At 46.8% G+C, this 15,000-nt stretch overlaps 2 protein-coding genes across 3 annotated transcripts in view; one reads left to right on the forward strand and one right to left on the reverse strand.

The window, feature by feature from the left end:
* Nucleotides 1-15,000, forward strand: part of LOC123772369 (connectin) — an 806,097-nt gene that overhangs the window by 413,080 nt on the left and 378,017 nt on the right. The window lies entirely within an intron of this gene.
* LOC138365639 (uncharacterized) lies at nucleotides 6,371-7,138 on the reverse strand. Its single transcript, XM_069326123.1, has one exon. The coding sequence runs from the start codon at nucleotides 7,136-7,138 to the stop codon at nucleotides 6,371-6,373; it is 768 nt and encodes a 255-aa protein (XP_069182224.1).

A 15,000-nucleotide genomic window follows, 5' to 3' on the forward strand; every position in this document is an offset into this window, starting at 1 on the left:
AGGTTTCTGAATGATGTTCTAACTTTTGCCAGTGTAGAGTACGCCGCTGTCGTTATCCTATTTATATGTGCCTCAGGAGTTAGATTAGGTGTTACGTCCACCCCCAGGTCTCTTTCTCGCGTCGTCACAGGTAGGCTGTTCCCCTTCATTGTGTAGTGACCATTTAAGGTAACCGCCTCCGCTGTGGTTCACTTGTATGCTGGTTCTTACCCTACAGTGTTGCAGACCTTAGTGAATAAGCATCGTCTCCTTGCCTGTGTCCAGGTGTATCTTCTGCTGTGTCCCGTATTAGAGCAATTTTCTGAAGTACCTCCAGATTCCAAAGTCTATCCTCGTTGTCTCCCAGCCATTTGCTGCCTATCCCTTCCCTATTCGCTAATCCATCCCCCCCCCACTAGTCCCATCTCCCCCTCCGTGTTGCTTCTTGCTCCCTTAACAAGCCAACCATCTGAGCATATGTCATCCCACTGTAGATGATGAGTCACAATAACGTGGCTGAAGAATGTTGACTAATGAATACTAATGTTACTATTACATATTAAAAATATTAATATTAATGTAATGAATATTGACACTGAATACCTTATTATTTTCTGCGGTCCATTGAAAGACCTGAGTGAAGGTTGGCGGTGTCCTCTACATTGTCCTCATACAACTCCAGTATCATCTGCCAAGGATGATACAGTATCATCATTACACACAGAAATCACAATAGCGTGATACATCAATGACCAAATCCACAAGGGCCGTCATGAGGGTTCGAACCGCGGGGTGATCCCAGATAGGATCAAGAACAAATCCAGCTTATGGATTTGTTCAGTATCATCATTGTGATGACACAGCATCATCACAGAGAATGGAAGGTGGTAACCTTGTCTATGTCTGATATGGGGATGAAATTGCTATTTTGAAAAGAAAGAGGAATTGCTTCTTGGTTTCTCTTCCTCCTCCACCTCCTCCTTCTCCTTCTCCTCCTCCTCCTCCTCCTCCTCCTCCTCCTCCTCCTCCTCCTTCTCCTGTTCCTCCTCCTGTTCCTCCTCCTCCTCCTCCTGTTCCTGCTCCTCCTCCTCCTCCTGTTCCTCCTGTTCCTCCTCCTGTTCCTCCTCCTCCTGCTCCTCCTATATCATGTGTTGTTGTTCTTGTTCTGCTCCTTCATCTTCTGATGGTGGTAGTGTGATCTTATACTTGTTACAAAGACGTTTATTATGATTTTTTTCATATTGGTTTTTAAACACACAAAACTGATTTGTATATAATTGTGGAATTCAATTGTTCTTCGCTTGTTAGGCCCAATGACTCTCACACCTGTATCAGCATCTGTTTATGTTAATTGTAAAAAACCTTTCCATATTTAATTGTAAAAATATTAGCTATTCCCATGTACTTACAGTATTTAATGTGGACCACATACCCATGATATCTTGAGGTTATCTAGAGATGATTTCGGGGCTTAGCGTCCCCGTGGCCCGGTCCTCGACCAGGCCTCCTTTTTGCTACACGCCCCAAGGAAGCAGCCCGTAACAGCTGTCTAACTCCCGGGTACCTATTTACTGCTAGGCGAACAGGGGGCATCAGTATGAAAGAAACTGTCCATCTGTTTCCGCCTCCGCCGGGGTGGGGGGGGGGGGATCGAACCCGGAACCTCAGGACTACGAATCCCGAGGGGTGTCCACTCAGCCGTCAGCCCCGCTCCATGTGCCTACGATGTGTAGAGTTGGCCAACATACCGGGCCGTAATTAAGTCATATAATCAAGCTGTCATGGCATGACTCCCGGCACATAAATACCTTTAATTATGCAGAAATTAGCTTTTTTTTCTTCTTAATTTGCATAATGGCTGTTGACGTGAGAGTAACAAGCATGACTAAATTAGTTGACCTAGCACGTAACTACTGAACTAGGGGTCAGGGGTTAGGTCACATTGGTGCCCCTGTTCCTGGGGCAGAGTGCGCATGCCTCGTGACCTCTAGTGCTGTTGTTATTGTCCACTGCTGCTCTCGTCCTTAAATGGTCTTCCCTGTTTACCCAGCAGTAATTAGGGACTTGGTTGTAAACCGATTGGCAGGTTGTGTTCTACAGAAAACTAGTAGGGTAAGGCTTACCTTGGGCTATGAAATGGGCAAGTTCTCAGTCTACTAACAGGAGTCACAAGTCATGTACTCTAGTATCCAGCTGAACAATTATATATATATATATATATATATATATATATATATATATATATATATATATATATATATATATATATATATATATATATATATATATATATATATAATGGTAGCAGTCTTTCTTGTAAACATATGCTGTTGAATATGACCGAAAGGGGTAAGAGATTAATGATTCCAACACGAATCTTCTAAATAATTCTTATGTTTTTCTTCACTGTCGAGGGTAGTTGAAATATTAGCTCTCCAAAGTTTATTTTCACACTATTTATGGTCTGACGCCTAGGGAAGCATTTTATAAGGCACTCCTTACATTTTCAAAGACTTTGAACATGTAAGAAATGTCTTGCGACATGTCCCCGCGTCAGAAGGCATCTTTGTCAGTGTTAGAGCTGCCAATAAATGGAAATAGGTTAGATGCATTAGTTGTTGGAACAATTTGGCTCAAAATTTTAAATGTAAATATGGTACAAGCGTGAACAATGAGTCATTGTATTAATCTACGAAAATTGGGAGGCCAGGAGCCTAGCTCGACCCTCCAAGGACGACTAGGTGAGTACACACACACACACACACACACACACACACACACACACACACACACACACACACACACACACACACACACAGTGTGGAGTGGAGTGAGAGGGAAGGTACTCCGGTGGATAGAGGAATACCTAAGCAACAGGAGACAACGAGTCTGTGTGAGGGGTGAGGTCTCAGATTGGCGAGACGTCACAAGTGGAGTCCCGCAGGGGTCAGTCCTTGGACCTATACTGTTTCTGGTATATGTAAATGATCTCCCAGAGGGTATAGATTCGTTCCTCTCAATGTTTGCCGACGATGCAAAAATTATGAGGAGGATTGAAACAGAGGATGATAGTAGGAGGCTACAAGATGACCTGGATAGACTGAGTGAATGGTCCAACAAATGGCTGTTGAAGTTCAACCCGAGTAAATGCAAAGTAATGAAACTAGGCAGTGGAAACAGGAGGCCAGGCACAGGATACAGAATAGGAGATGAAGTACTTAATGAAACAGACAGAGAGAAAGATCTAGGAGTTGATATCACACCAAACCTGTCTCCTGAAGCCCACATAAAGAGAATAACGTCTGCGGCATATGCGAGGCTGGCTAACATCAGAACGGCGTTCAGGAACCTGTGTAAGGAATCATTCAGAATCTTGTACACCACATATGTAAGACCAATCCTGGAGTATGCGGCCCCAGCATGGAGCCCGTACCTTGTCAAGCACAAGACGAAGCTGGAAAAAGTCCAAAGGTATGCTACTAGACTAGTCCCAGAACTAAGAGGCATGAGTTATGAGGAAAGGCTGCGGGAAATGCACCTCACGACACTGGAAGACAGAAGAGTAAGGGGGGACATGATCACAACCTACAAAATCCTCAGGGGAATCGACCGGGTAAACAAGGACGAACTTTTCAACACTGGTGGGACGCGAACAAGGGGACACAGGTGGAAACTGAGTACCCAAATGAGCCACAGAGACGTTAGAAAGAACTTTTTCAGTGTCAGAGTAGTTAGCAAATGGAATGCATTAGGAAGTGATGTGGTGGAGGCTGACTCCATTCACAGTTTCAAATGTAGATATGATAGAGCCCAATAGGCTCAGGAATCTGTACACCAGTTGATTGACGGTTGAGAGGCGGGACCAAAGAGCCAGAGCTCAACCCCCGCAAGCACAATTAGGTAAGTACAATTAGGTAAGTACACACACACACACACACACACATTCACACATTGCATACTCACACGCGTGCACACGCGCGCTTCTTCGCTCCCAAATCATAGAACTGGCGAGTCGAATTTCTGCCAATAAACCCAATATTTTGGCCGGGAAGGAAACATAGTGAGATGCAAGGAGCAGTAAGTGCATATTTCTCACGCCACTGCTATGGACACAACAGGCAGGAGGAACAAATATATATGTAGTGATGCAAGGCTCTCAACTCTCCCAGGGGATATTGGGGGCGCTGGCCGCTGGTCAAGGCATTGGGGGAGGGGCGGGCACGGAGGCGGGTCCCAGGAGCTGCAGTTTTAGCGAGTCGTGGCAAGTTATGGTACACGTGTAGATATGATCCCGGGTTCGAGCCTCGCCCTCAACACTCTCTCTCCCTCCTCTCTCTCTCTCTCTCTCTCTCTCTCTCTCTCTCTCTCTCTCTCTCTCTCTCTCTCTCTCTCTCTCTCTCTCTCTCTCTCTCTCTCTCTCTCTCTCTCAGTAGTGGGATAGGAATAGACTGGCGAATTACACGCTCTGTCAACCACTTGGTAATGCCTCCTTACTCCCATTACACTGTTAATGACCCTTAGACAGCCCCTTGCTCCTCCTCCTCCTACCTGGCTGTTCCTCACATCCACCAATCCAACTCAATCCATCTCCCAGGTACTAATATCCGCCCACCCCGATACCACGGCCTGGACCCCCAGCTTACAAATGTATTCAGGCAACAATTCACAATAACGGGGCTCGAATTACACTCTTATCCCACATATATGGAAATAAAGGAATTGGCGACGTTTCGGTCCTTCTAGGACCATTGTCAAGTCCAGGACCATTATCAAGTCCAGGACCATTGGTAATATCAAACTTTGAACGATCTCTGTATCCTTGCACACATAATATTCATTCACCTGGGTGAATGACCGGTGAATAATACATCCTATGCATAACCCACCAGAGGGCTAATACATCATATGTATCGCCCCAACCACATTAGGGTCATATTTGACCAAAAAATTCAAACGCCAGAATAGTTCAATTAGAACACGTACAACAAGGTAGAGGGAGCTAGACCTCACTCCCCGGTAGTCACTCATAGGTAAGCAACTCCCCCACAACCCCCCTTTCCATTTTCCCATTCTTTCCTCTTCGCCTTTTCCTCCCCATTTCCCTTTCCCTATTAACCCATCTCCTCCCATCTTCCCTCATTCTCTTCTCCTACCTGCCCCTCCCCCAGCCTCATCTCCCCTCCTTGTCCTCTCACCTAACTTATTTCTTAAATCCCTGGGAGCTGGTAAGATTAAGATCCAACAAAGGGAGAAACAAAGGGGCTTAATGGGGCTCAACCTGATTCTTCACGTTCCCACGACCTTACTAAGGCTGCCAGATGGGTGTTCAGGTGCTCAACAGGTGCTCAATAGACCTTCTGGGGGTTCAACAGGTGCTCAACAGACCCTCTAATGTTCAATAGGTACTCAACAGATCCTCTGGGGGCTCAACAGGCCCTCTGATGTTCAATAGGTGATCAAAAGACCGTATGGGGTCTCAGCAGATGCTCAACAGACTCTCTGGGGCTCAACAGGTAATCAATAGAAGCTCCGGGGCTTAACAGGTAATCAATAGAAGCTCAGAGGCTCAACAGGTAATCAACAGACCCTCTGGGGCTCAATAGGTGCTCAACAGACCCTCTGGGGCTCAATAGGGGCTCAACAGACCCTCTGGGGCTCAACAGGTACTCTGGTGCTCAACATGTACTTGGCCTCTCGGCTTCTCTCCTGACTCTGGAGTATTCATACCTGGTCCCTAGTTCTGTGTTCTCTTACCCAGGTAATGTTTTTATTGTCTTCACCTTCTCTACATTGCCTGTTGAATGAACAAAAGTCTACTTTTGTTCAAAATCCGCCTTTGTTTACAAAATCCGCCTTTGTTTACAAAATCCGCCGCCTCCTTGAGTGATATGAGCTGTTCCATTGTATCAACAGATTCCCAGCAATGAATTCCATCAGCTCATTTGCTGTCTTCCGTTCCACTTGGGCTTGACGGTAGAGCGACAGTTTCGCTTCATTGCAGGTCGGCGTTCAGTCCCCGACCGCCCACAAGTGGTTGGGCACCATTCCTTCCCCTCCCCCGTCCCATCCCCCAATCCTTATCCTAACCTCTTCCCAGTGCTATATAGTCGTAATGGCTTGGCGCTTTCCTCCTAGACTCATCTCAATACTCTATTTTGACAAAATTTATGTTTTCCTTTTGGGGTAAACATCAGAGCCAGAATTCAAAAAGCGTTTATACGCATCAACTTGCGTACCTGGGGGCGCCTGGTCGAGGACCGGGCCGCGGGGACGCTAAGCCCCGAAACCATCTCAAGGTAAATTAAAGGTAAGGTACCTGTACGTCTTTTCTCATTCTTTGGCGGCTTTGTTTACAATTATTAAACAGTTTACGGGCCTCGGAACTACCCAATCAGATGTTGTTTGTTGTAAACAGCCTCCTGGTGCTGGTGGATCCGGCCCCCAGGTCCCTAGTGGTGCTGGTGGATCCGGCCCCCAGGTCCCTAGTGTTGCTGGTGGATCCGGCCTCCAGGTCCCTAGAGTTGCTGGTGGATCCAGCCTCCAGGTCCCTAGTGGTGCTGGTGGATCCGGCCCCCAGGTCCCTAGTGTTGCTAGTGGATCCGGCCCCCAGGTCCCTAGTGTTGCTGGTGGATCCGGCCCCCAGGTCCCTAGTGTTGCTGGTGGATCCGGCCCCCAGGTCCCTAGTGTTGCTGGTGGATCCGGCCCCCAGGTCCCTAGTGTTGCTGGTGGATCCGGCCCCCAGGTCCCTAGTGTTGCTGGTGGATCCGGCCCCCAGGTCCCTAGTGTTGCTGGTGGATCCGGCCCCCAGGTCCCTAGTGTTGCTGGTGGATCCGGCCCCCAGGTCCCTAGTGTTGCTGGTGGATCCGGCCCCCAGGTCCCTAGTGTTGCTGGTGGATCCGGCCCCCAGGTCCCTAGTGTTGCTGGTGGATCCGGCCTCCAGGTCCCTAGTGTTGCTGGTGGATCCGGCCCCCAGGTCCCTAGTGTTGCTGGTGGATCCGGCCCCCAGGTCCCTAGTGTTGCTGGTGGATCCGGCCCCCAGGTCCCTAGTGTTGCTGGTGGATCCGGCCTCCAGGTCAACGTGGTGTAGCCATAGCACCCCGCCTACTGTATCGGTGCCAACTACACCAGAAGATACAGTAGTGTAGTACGTTGAGGGCATTATATTCACCTCGGGGTGTAAACTGCAGGAAGATGCCTCCCTGACAACACCACCATATTCAGTGCTTGCTGGCGAAGAATGCTTGGATTTCAGTGCCTCATTTGCATGTCGCTTGCAACATGGCGGAGAGAAGATACTCAACTTTAGCCTTGCGATGTGTATGTGTGTTTGTTTGAGATATTTGTTTGCTGCGTAAAGACAACAAATGGTCTCGGTAAAAAATTCTTATCAAAGCTATTGCAGCGTTTTCGATAGGAATTGACAATAGTTTGTTGTTTATAATTTTAATTAATTTAATTTAAGCTGGGGTGCTCTTATTGGTGACGCTTGAGGCTCTATGACTTCTCTTGGCTCTAAAGCTGGGGTTCTCAAGCTTGAGGCTCTGTGACTCTTGGCATGGCTCCCAAGTTGGGGTTCTCAAGCTCTAACTTGCCGCGTAGCAACTTGAGGAGCTCACTCTGTGCTCTGTTCTGGTTTATCACAAAGGCATGAGAGTCTTGTTAAGGCTGCTTGTGTTGTGGAGGCGTCTGGTGTGTGTGTGTGTGTGTGTGTGTGTGTGTGTGTTTACTAGTTGTGTTGTGTTTTTGCGGGGGTTGAGCTTTGCTCTTTCGGCCCGCCTCTCAACTGTCAATCAACTGTTTACTAACTACTTTTTTTTTTCTTTTTTTTCCACACCACACACACACACACACACACACACCCCAGGAAGCAGCCCGTGACAGCTGACTAACTCCCAGGTACCTATTTACTGCTAGGTAACAGGGACATTCAGGGTGAGAGAAACTTTGCCCATTTGTTTCTGCCTCGTGCGGGAATCGAACCCGCGCCACAGAATTACGAATCCTGCGCGCTATCTACCAGGCTACGAGGCCCCCTGTGTGTGTGGGTGTGTGTGTGGGATGTGTGTGTGTGTGTGTGTGGGTGTGTGTGTGTGGGTGGGTGTGTGTGTGTGGGTGTGTGTGTGTGGGTGTGTGTGTGGGGTGTGTGTGTGTGTGTGTGTGTGTGTGTGTGGGTGTGTGTGTGTGGGTGTGTGTGTGTGGGTGTGTGTGTGTGTGTGTGTGTGTGTGTGTGTGTGTGTGTGTGTTAGTGCCATATGATTGAGTGGCACAGTGCCATCAATTCCAACCCTCCCCGTCTTGAGGTTACCGTGAGGTGTTTCCGGGGCTTAGCGTCCCCACGGCCCGGTCGTCGACCAGGCCTCCTGGTTGCTGGACTGGTCAACCAGGCTGTTGGACGCGGCTGCTCGCAGCCTGACGTATGAGTCACAGCCTGGTTGATCAGGTTTCCTTTGGAGATGCTTGTCAAGTTCTCTCTTGAACACTGTGAGGGGTCGGCCAGTTATGCCCCTTATGTGTAGTGGAAGCGTGATGAACAGTCTCGGGCCTCTGATGTTGATAGAGTTCTCTCTCAGAATACCTGTTGCACCACTGCTCTTCAACGGGGGTATTGTGCACATCCACCAGCCATATATACCTACAACATCGATAATTACTGCCCGACATGCCGCCAACTTCATTTCAAGTTAATAAAAGGATCACAAAAGTTAATCTGGCCAGGAGCGGTGGGTCTTTTGTGGAGTGTTGGCGGGGCTGGCGCCGACAAGGTCGGGTTTTATCCCTCATAGAGCCTTGTTGGCGGACTGCTGGCGAGGCGCTCTTCCTCACGCTCCCTCGCACATGGGGAGGGGTGAGGGGCAGTGCCTCCACATGGGGGGAGAGAGGGTGTGAGCAGTTGTATTTTGTTGTTGTTGTTGTTGAATAAAGAAGATGGGAAGTGGGGCGTCTCATCTTGGGTCACCAGCTGTGGGAGTGGGGCGTCTCATCTTGGGTCACCCGCTGTGGGAGTGGGGCGTCTCAACTCATTCCATTGCCCCGTGGTACAGGGTCTAAAGAATCTCATGAGTGTTCTTAAGGCAGTTTTCACCTTGTCCATTCTATCATTTACGTGAATTTTGATTCCTGTTCTATTAATTTTGAATCCCAATATTCTCCCTATTTCCGTTTGTTTGACTGGACGGCTGACAGTGATAATTGGATCTGTGTTTCGTTTTTCAGTGTACATTAATGACGATCTTGGGTGAGAAGTGTTGAAAGATTGGGTGATAGTATAAGGGGGAAGGTATTAGGGTTGAAGGAGGATATAGTGTACTAGGGTGTAAGGGTTACAAAGGTGTAGTTGATGAAGGATGTGCTTCAGAAGAGGAGGAGGAAGAAGCCATCAAGCGGTGCCCCCGGGCGCCGAGTGAGGAACAGATTGTGCGGGAGAGGGCAGCAGGAGAGAGCGTCTTGGAATGGAAAATTGTTTGGTCTCACAACACCTGCAAGTCATTAAAAGTCAATAAGACGAGACTGTTTGCCGCGCCAGAGTTCGCCGCCCTCACACGCCTTAGTCCTACCCGCCTCATGCGGGGATTTGCGTACTCATAAATGCGTGTGCATGGACATGATGCGTATGCGTCTACATTAATCAGTGTGCGTCCTCAAGATGACAGACAGCAACCAGGCTGAAGCAAAACACAGGGTTCAGGGTGAAATTAGACAGGACTCAGAGTGAAGCGAGACACTGTACAGGACCCAGAGTGAATCGAGAAACTGTACAGGACCTAGAGTGAAGAAAGACCTCGACCTTTAGAAACGTGTAAGGAATCATTCAGAAGCTTGTATGTCACATACCACAGACCAATCCTGGAGTATGCAGCTCCAGTGTGGAGTCCGTATCTAGTTAAACATAAAATTAGAAAAAGTTCAGACGTATGCCATCAGACTAGTTCCAGAGCTGAGAGGCATGAGCTACGAGAAAAGGCTACAGGAAATAAACTTCACGTCATTAGAAGATAGAAGAGGTAGGGGAGAAATGTTTACCACTTACAAAATTCTCAGGTGACTTGAGTACCCGATTGATCTATACAGACACTGGAAAGAATGGAAAGAATTTTTCAATTTCATAGTAGTTAAAAGTTGGACTATACTAGGAAGTGATGTGGTGGAGGCAGACACCATACAAAATTTCAAAATGTAGATTAGATACAGCCTAATAGTCTCAGGAACCTGCTCATCAGTTGAGAGGCGGGACCAAAGAGCCGAAGCTCAATAGAAACAATTAGGCAAGTACATACGAACATGCATGCACACACACACACACACACATGTGCACATACACGGCTATACACCTGCGAGGCTGTCCTCAGAGTAAATTCATTACCACGAGCAACCAACCACCCCGTCAATCCACCTGGATAGTCATCTAGATATTTGTGATGGTCTGAAAACATATTATGGTTCGAGTAATAGTCCACATGTAAACTGGCAAGTGAACCTTTGTCGTGAACAGAGAGTATTCTCAGGTTATAGCTTTATTGTATCATAAATTGTTGGTTTAAAATATAAAAAGTGTATGCTGATGGTTTTTTTTTTTAGAAATAGTCTGAAGAATTTGGGGTATTCAAGGGTACACTTAAATAGTTTTCGAATTCCTTATTTCACATTTTGGAAAACATCATATCCTAATAACGTAACCAAACGTATTAAAACCAAACCTAACCTTAACCTAAAGCATCCTTAACCCAAGTAACCTTAACCTAAAGCATCCTTAACCCAAGTAACCTTAACCTAAAGCATCCTTAACCCAAGTAACCTTAACCTAAAGCATCCTTAACCCAAGTAACCTTAACCTAAAGCATCCTTAACCCAAGTAACCTTAACCTAACCTATCATTGGATAGAGTGAGTAGATCATAGCACTAATTACATAGTCGTTTCAAATCCATTCCCTTGAGCGTATATCCTCTCTGAGGACAGGGATATGTCCTCAGGGAGGACATATCAACACGTGCACATCCCAACACGTGCACGTACCAACACGTGCACGTACCAACACGTGCACGTACCAACACGTGCACATACCAACACGTGCACATACCAGACGACTAGTATACTCCAGCACCCGCCGCATACCCCATTTCCAGCATATCCTATTGAACACCCGTATACCAAAACACAAGATCTCCTGCTGATATAACGCGCATCCACTCCACCAGTTATATATCCACTCCACCAGTTATATATCCACTCCACCAGTTATATATCCACTCCACCAGTTATATATCCACTCTACCAGTTATATATCCACTCCACCAGTTATATATCCACTCCACCAGTTATATATCCACTCCACCAGTTATATATCCACTCTACCAGTTATATATCCTCTCCACCAGTTATATATCCACTCTACCAGTTATATATCCACTCCACCAGTTATATATCCACTCTACCAGTTATATATCCTCTCCACCAGTTATATATCCACTCCACCAGTTATATATCCACTCTACCAGTTATATATCCACTCCACCAGTTATATATCCACTCTACCAGTTATATATCCTCTCCACCAGTTATATATCCACTCTACCAGTTATATATCCACTCCACCAGTTATATATCCACTCTACCAGTTATATATCCTCTCCACCAGTTATATATCCACTCCACCAGTTATATATCCACTCTACCAGTTATATATCCTCTCCACCAGTTATATATCCACTCTACCAGTTATATATCCACTCCACCAGTTATATATCCACTCTACCAGTTATATATCCACTCTACCAGTTATATATCCACTCCACCAGTTATATATCCACTCCACCAGTTATATATCCTCTCCACCAGTTATATATCCACTCTACCAGTTATATATCCTCTCCACCAGTTATATATCCACTCCACCAGTTATATATCCACTCCACCAGTTATATATCCTCTCCACCAGTTATATATCCACTCCACCAGTTATATATCCACTCTACCAGTTATATATCCTCTCCACCAGTTATATATCCACTCTACCAGTTATATATCCACTCCACCAGTTATATATCCACTCTACCAGTTATATATCCACTCTACCAGTTATATATCCTCTCCACCAGTTATATATCCACTCTACCAGTTATATATCCACTCTACCAGTTATATATCCACTCTACCAGTTATATATCCACTCTACCAGTTATATATCCTCTCCACCTAGTATATATTCTGCATAATTCACCATAAAAATAGCAGTGCAAACCTTAGACAATATAAACTTTAAGCAAACTAACCCTCAAATCCGCCGAGCCAAAACACAGACGCTATGTGAATGGTTCCCCCTTCCAGAGAAGGGCATGACAAACACGCAAAAACCCCCTCATCACCTGTTCCACGAAAACACGGTTGTGGGAGGGAGCGATCTTGGTGGAATAGGAAGTGGAGAAGGAGGGATTTATTAGTGATTTGTGGAAGAGGACGAGAAGGGGGGGAGATGAGGGAGGAAGGAAGAGAGTGAAGGGAAGTGGAAGAGGAAGGGAAGGAGGATGGATGAGTGAGAAAATGAATAACATGAGTGACTGGAATAAATGCAGTGAAGAATGAACACAGTGTACACTCACGTTCGCCTCTCCAAACGTGTGTATTCGAACGTGCAAAAGTTCGAATAACATTCGAACATTTCGCTTCATCATTTACCGATCATTCCATTGCCCTAAGAAAAGGTCTTGTTCCTAAGGTCCTTCTTGCTTGTTTCACCCGCATAAAGAGAGGTCTTTGCATGGTAACTATCACCAGTAAGGTCTTTTTAACCCCTTGTTTGCTCCAAGTGTTAGCACTTGGAGCAAACGACATTGTTATGAGGGGTGGGGGGGGGGTATTCTTAATTATCTTACGGGTTGGTTATCTTAACTCACTACCGAGGTTGCTGTGAATACCAAGGTTGCTTTCGACAGGAGACCCACTGTCGATCGTGTGAGGCTTCGGGACATCTTTGAAGTCTCCTGCCTTTAGTCTGGGTACTCTGATGTCTTCAACACCTTAGGAAATCACCCGGCCACCCCTCTCGTCTTGCAAGAAAGTCTCTCACGTTCAAAAGGGCGAATTCACATCAGCCAGTATACCTGTTGACGCATACTACACACCTGCTGCTGGACACGTGGGTGTAGACTCAGGTGTACACTCTCAAATGTCACTCTGCCAACTTTCCATGTGTCATTTTCTGTCCCATTCATCTTCTAGAATTAAGGGAACTAGCCAGGGACACATACTTTGTCTGACGTGTTATCCATGAAGCATAGAAGTGGCTCAGGATGGGTGTAAGATGCGCAGGATAGGAGTTAAGATGTGGCAGATAGGTGTAAGATAAGCAGGATGGGTATAGGTGAGAGAGAATGGGATAAACTGTTTATAAACCAACAATAAACATTGTTTTATGGTGTGTATGTTGTCTTACGCAGATAACTTGAAGTTTTAACGAAGCGTGGCTGAGGGGGATGTGTATTCTAAGACTTTGATAAGACTTACTGAGATCAGAGACCACCACCAGCCACTCAGACAACTATAAGACCTGCAACTTGGCTGGCATTTATCCCCAAAATGCAATTGCAAATCCAGCCCGAATTGCAAACCTAAAAATGTCAACACACATCTTTCTTGGAATGCAAGCAATGTGGTTGCCGGCTTCCTGTCCCCGACGAGGCCACTAGATTGATTGATGAAGATTGAGCCACCCAAGAGGTGGCACGGGCATGTGAGTGGTAGATTTATTGAAGTGAATGGCATGAAGTCACTAGACACGATGACCCGGTAACCTCACCTCTCTCTCTCTCTCTCTCTCCCTAATTCCTAGTGGCACCTCTCCCTCTAACTGCTCACAAGAACAAGCTTGTCAACAGAGTGGTGGCACAGTTGGCCAGCATACTTTCAAGGACCGTTCGACTCCTTCAATCTCGCGGTCAACCCTCTAATTGGCCAAGTTAGTATCCTTCTGGAGACGCTAGTTGTGTGAGATGTATCTGGGGGTTAGTGGGATTGGGGTGGGGTTGATGAGGGAGGGGGTGATAGAGGCTTGGCAGAGCTTTGTTTGGGTGGGAGAGGGGGGGGGATTTGAATGTCGGGAACCTTTGGAAAGGCGCAGGACAGGAGTTAATGGTGAGGTTGATATTTGATAAGGGTCAACTGACGAAGGAAAAGTATTAGAAATGTCAACATTGGGGAGAACTACAGTCGACGTGAGTAAGGTCAGTAGAACTTCCGGTTGCAATTCTTTTTTTTTCCATGTCGTAGCTCAGTCGATTAAGGCAGCGTCTGGGATCCTCTCGGACGTTGGTTCGAACCCTCGTCACGGCCCTTGTGGATTTGTTCATTGGGGAGAACTGCCCGACCAACCACTAAACATCATCTAACACAGGGCCGAGTGACAACATAAAGATTTAACAGCACAGAAGACGTTGTTAAACACTCTGGACATGAACTTAATGAAGTCAACATACAAGGTCATAAATACACATCTACAACATAGGACTGACAGAGGCTTAAGTCCCACAGAGGGTCCCCTCGGGTCAGCCAGAGGCTTAAGTCCCACAGAGGGTCCCCTCGGGTCAGCCAGAGGCTTAAGTCCCACAGAGGGTCCCCTCGGGTCAGCCAGAGGCTTAAGTCCCACAGAGGGTCCCCTCGGGTCAGCCAGAGGCTTAAGTCCCACAGAGGGTCCCCTCGGGTCAGCCAGAGGCTTAAGTCCCACAGAGGGTCCCCTCGGGTCAGCCAGAGGCTTAAGGCCTGCCTAAAAATGCCCATCATCCCACAAAAATGGAATTATATAAAAAGTGTGTGAAGCAGAGGAGATAATAGTTATATGGCTCACATAGCTGGCTCACATACCTGGCTCACATACCTGGCTCACATAACTGGCTCACATACCTGGCTCACATAACTTGCTTTGGTTCACTTAGAGAAACAATTCCACCGTCATAATAATTAAATTAAACACGCGACAGATACCTCAATTCTACACTACAAAGCTGGGGACCAGGAGCTAGACCCTACTCCC

This window comes from Procambarus clarkii, chromosome 17, assembly GCF_040958095.1.
Source record: "Procambarus clarkii isolate CNS0578487 chromosome 17, FALCON_Pclarkii_2.0, whole genome shotgun sequence".
NCBI classification, from domain to species: Eukaryota; Metazoa; Arthropoda; class Malacostraca; order Decapoda; family Cambaridae; genus Procambarus; species Procambarus clarkii.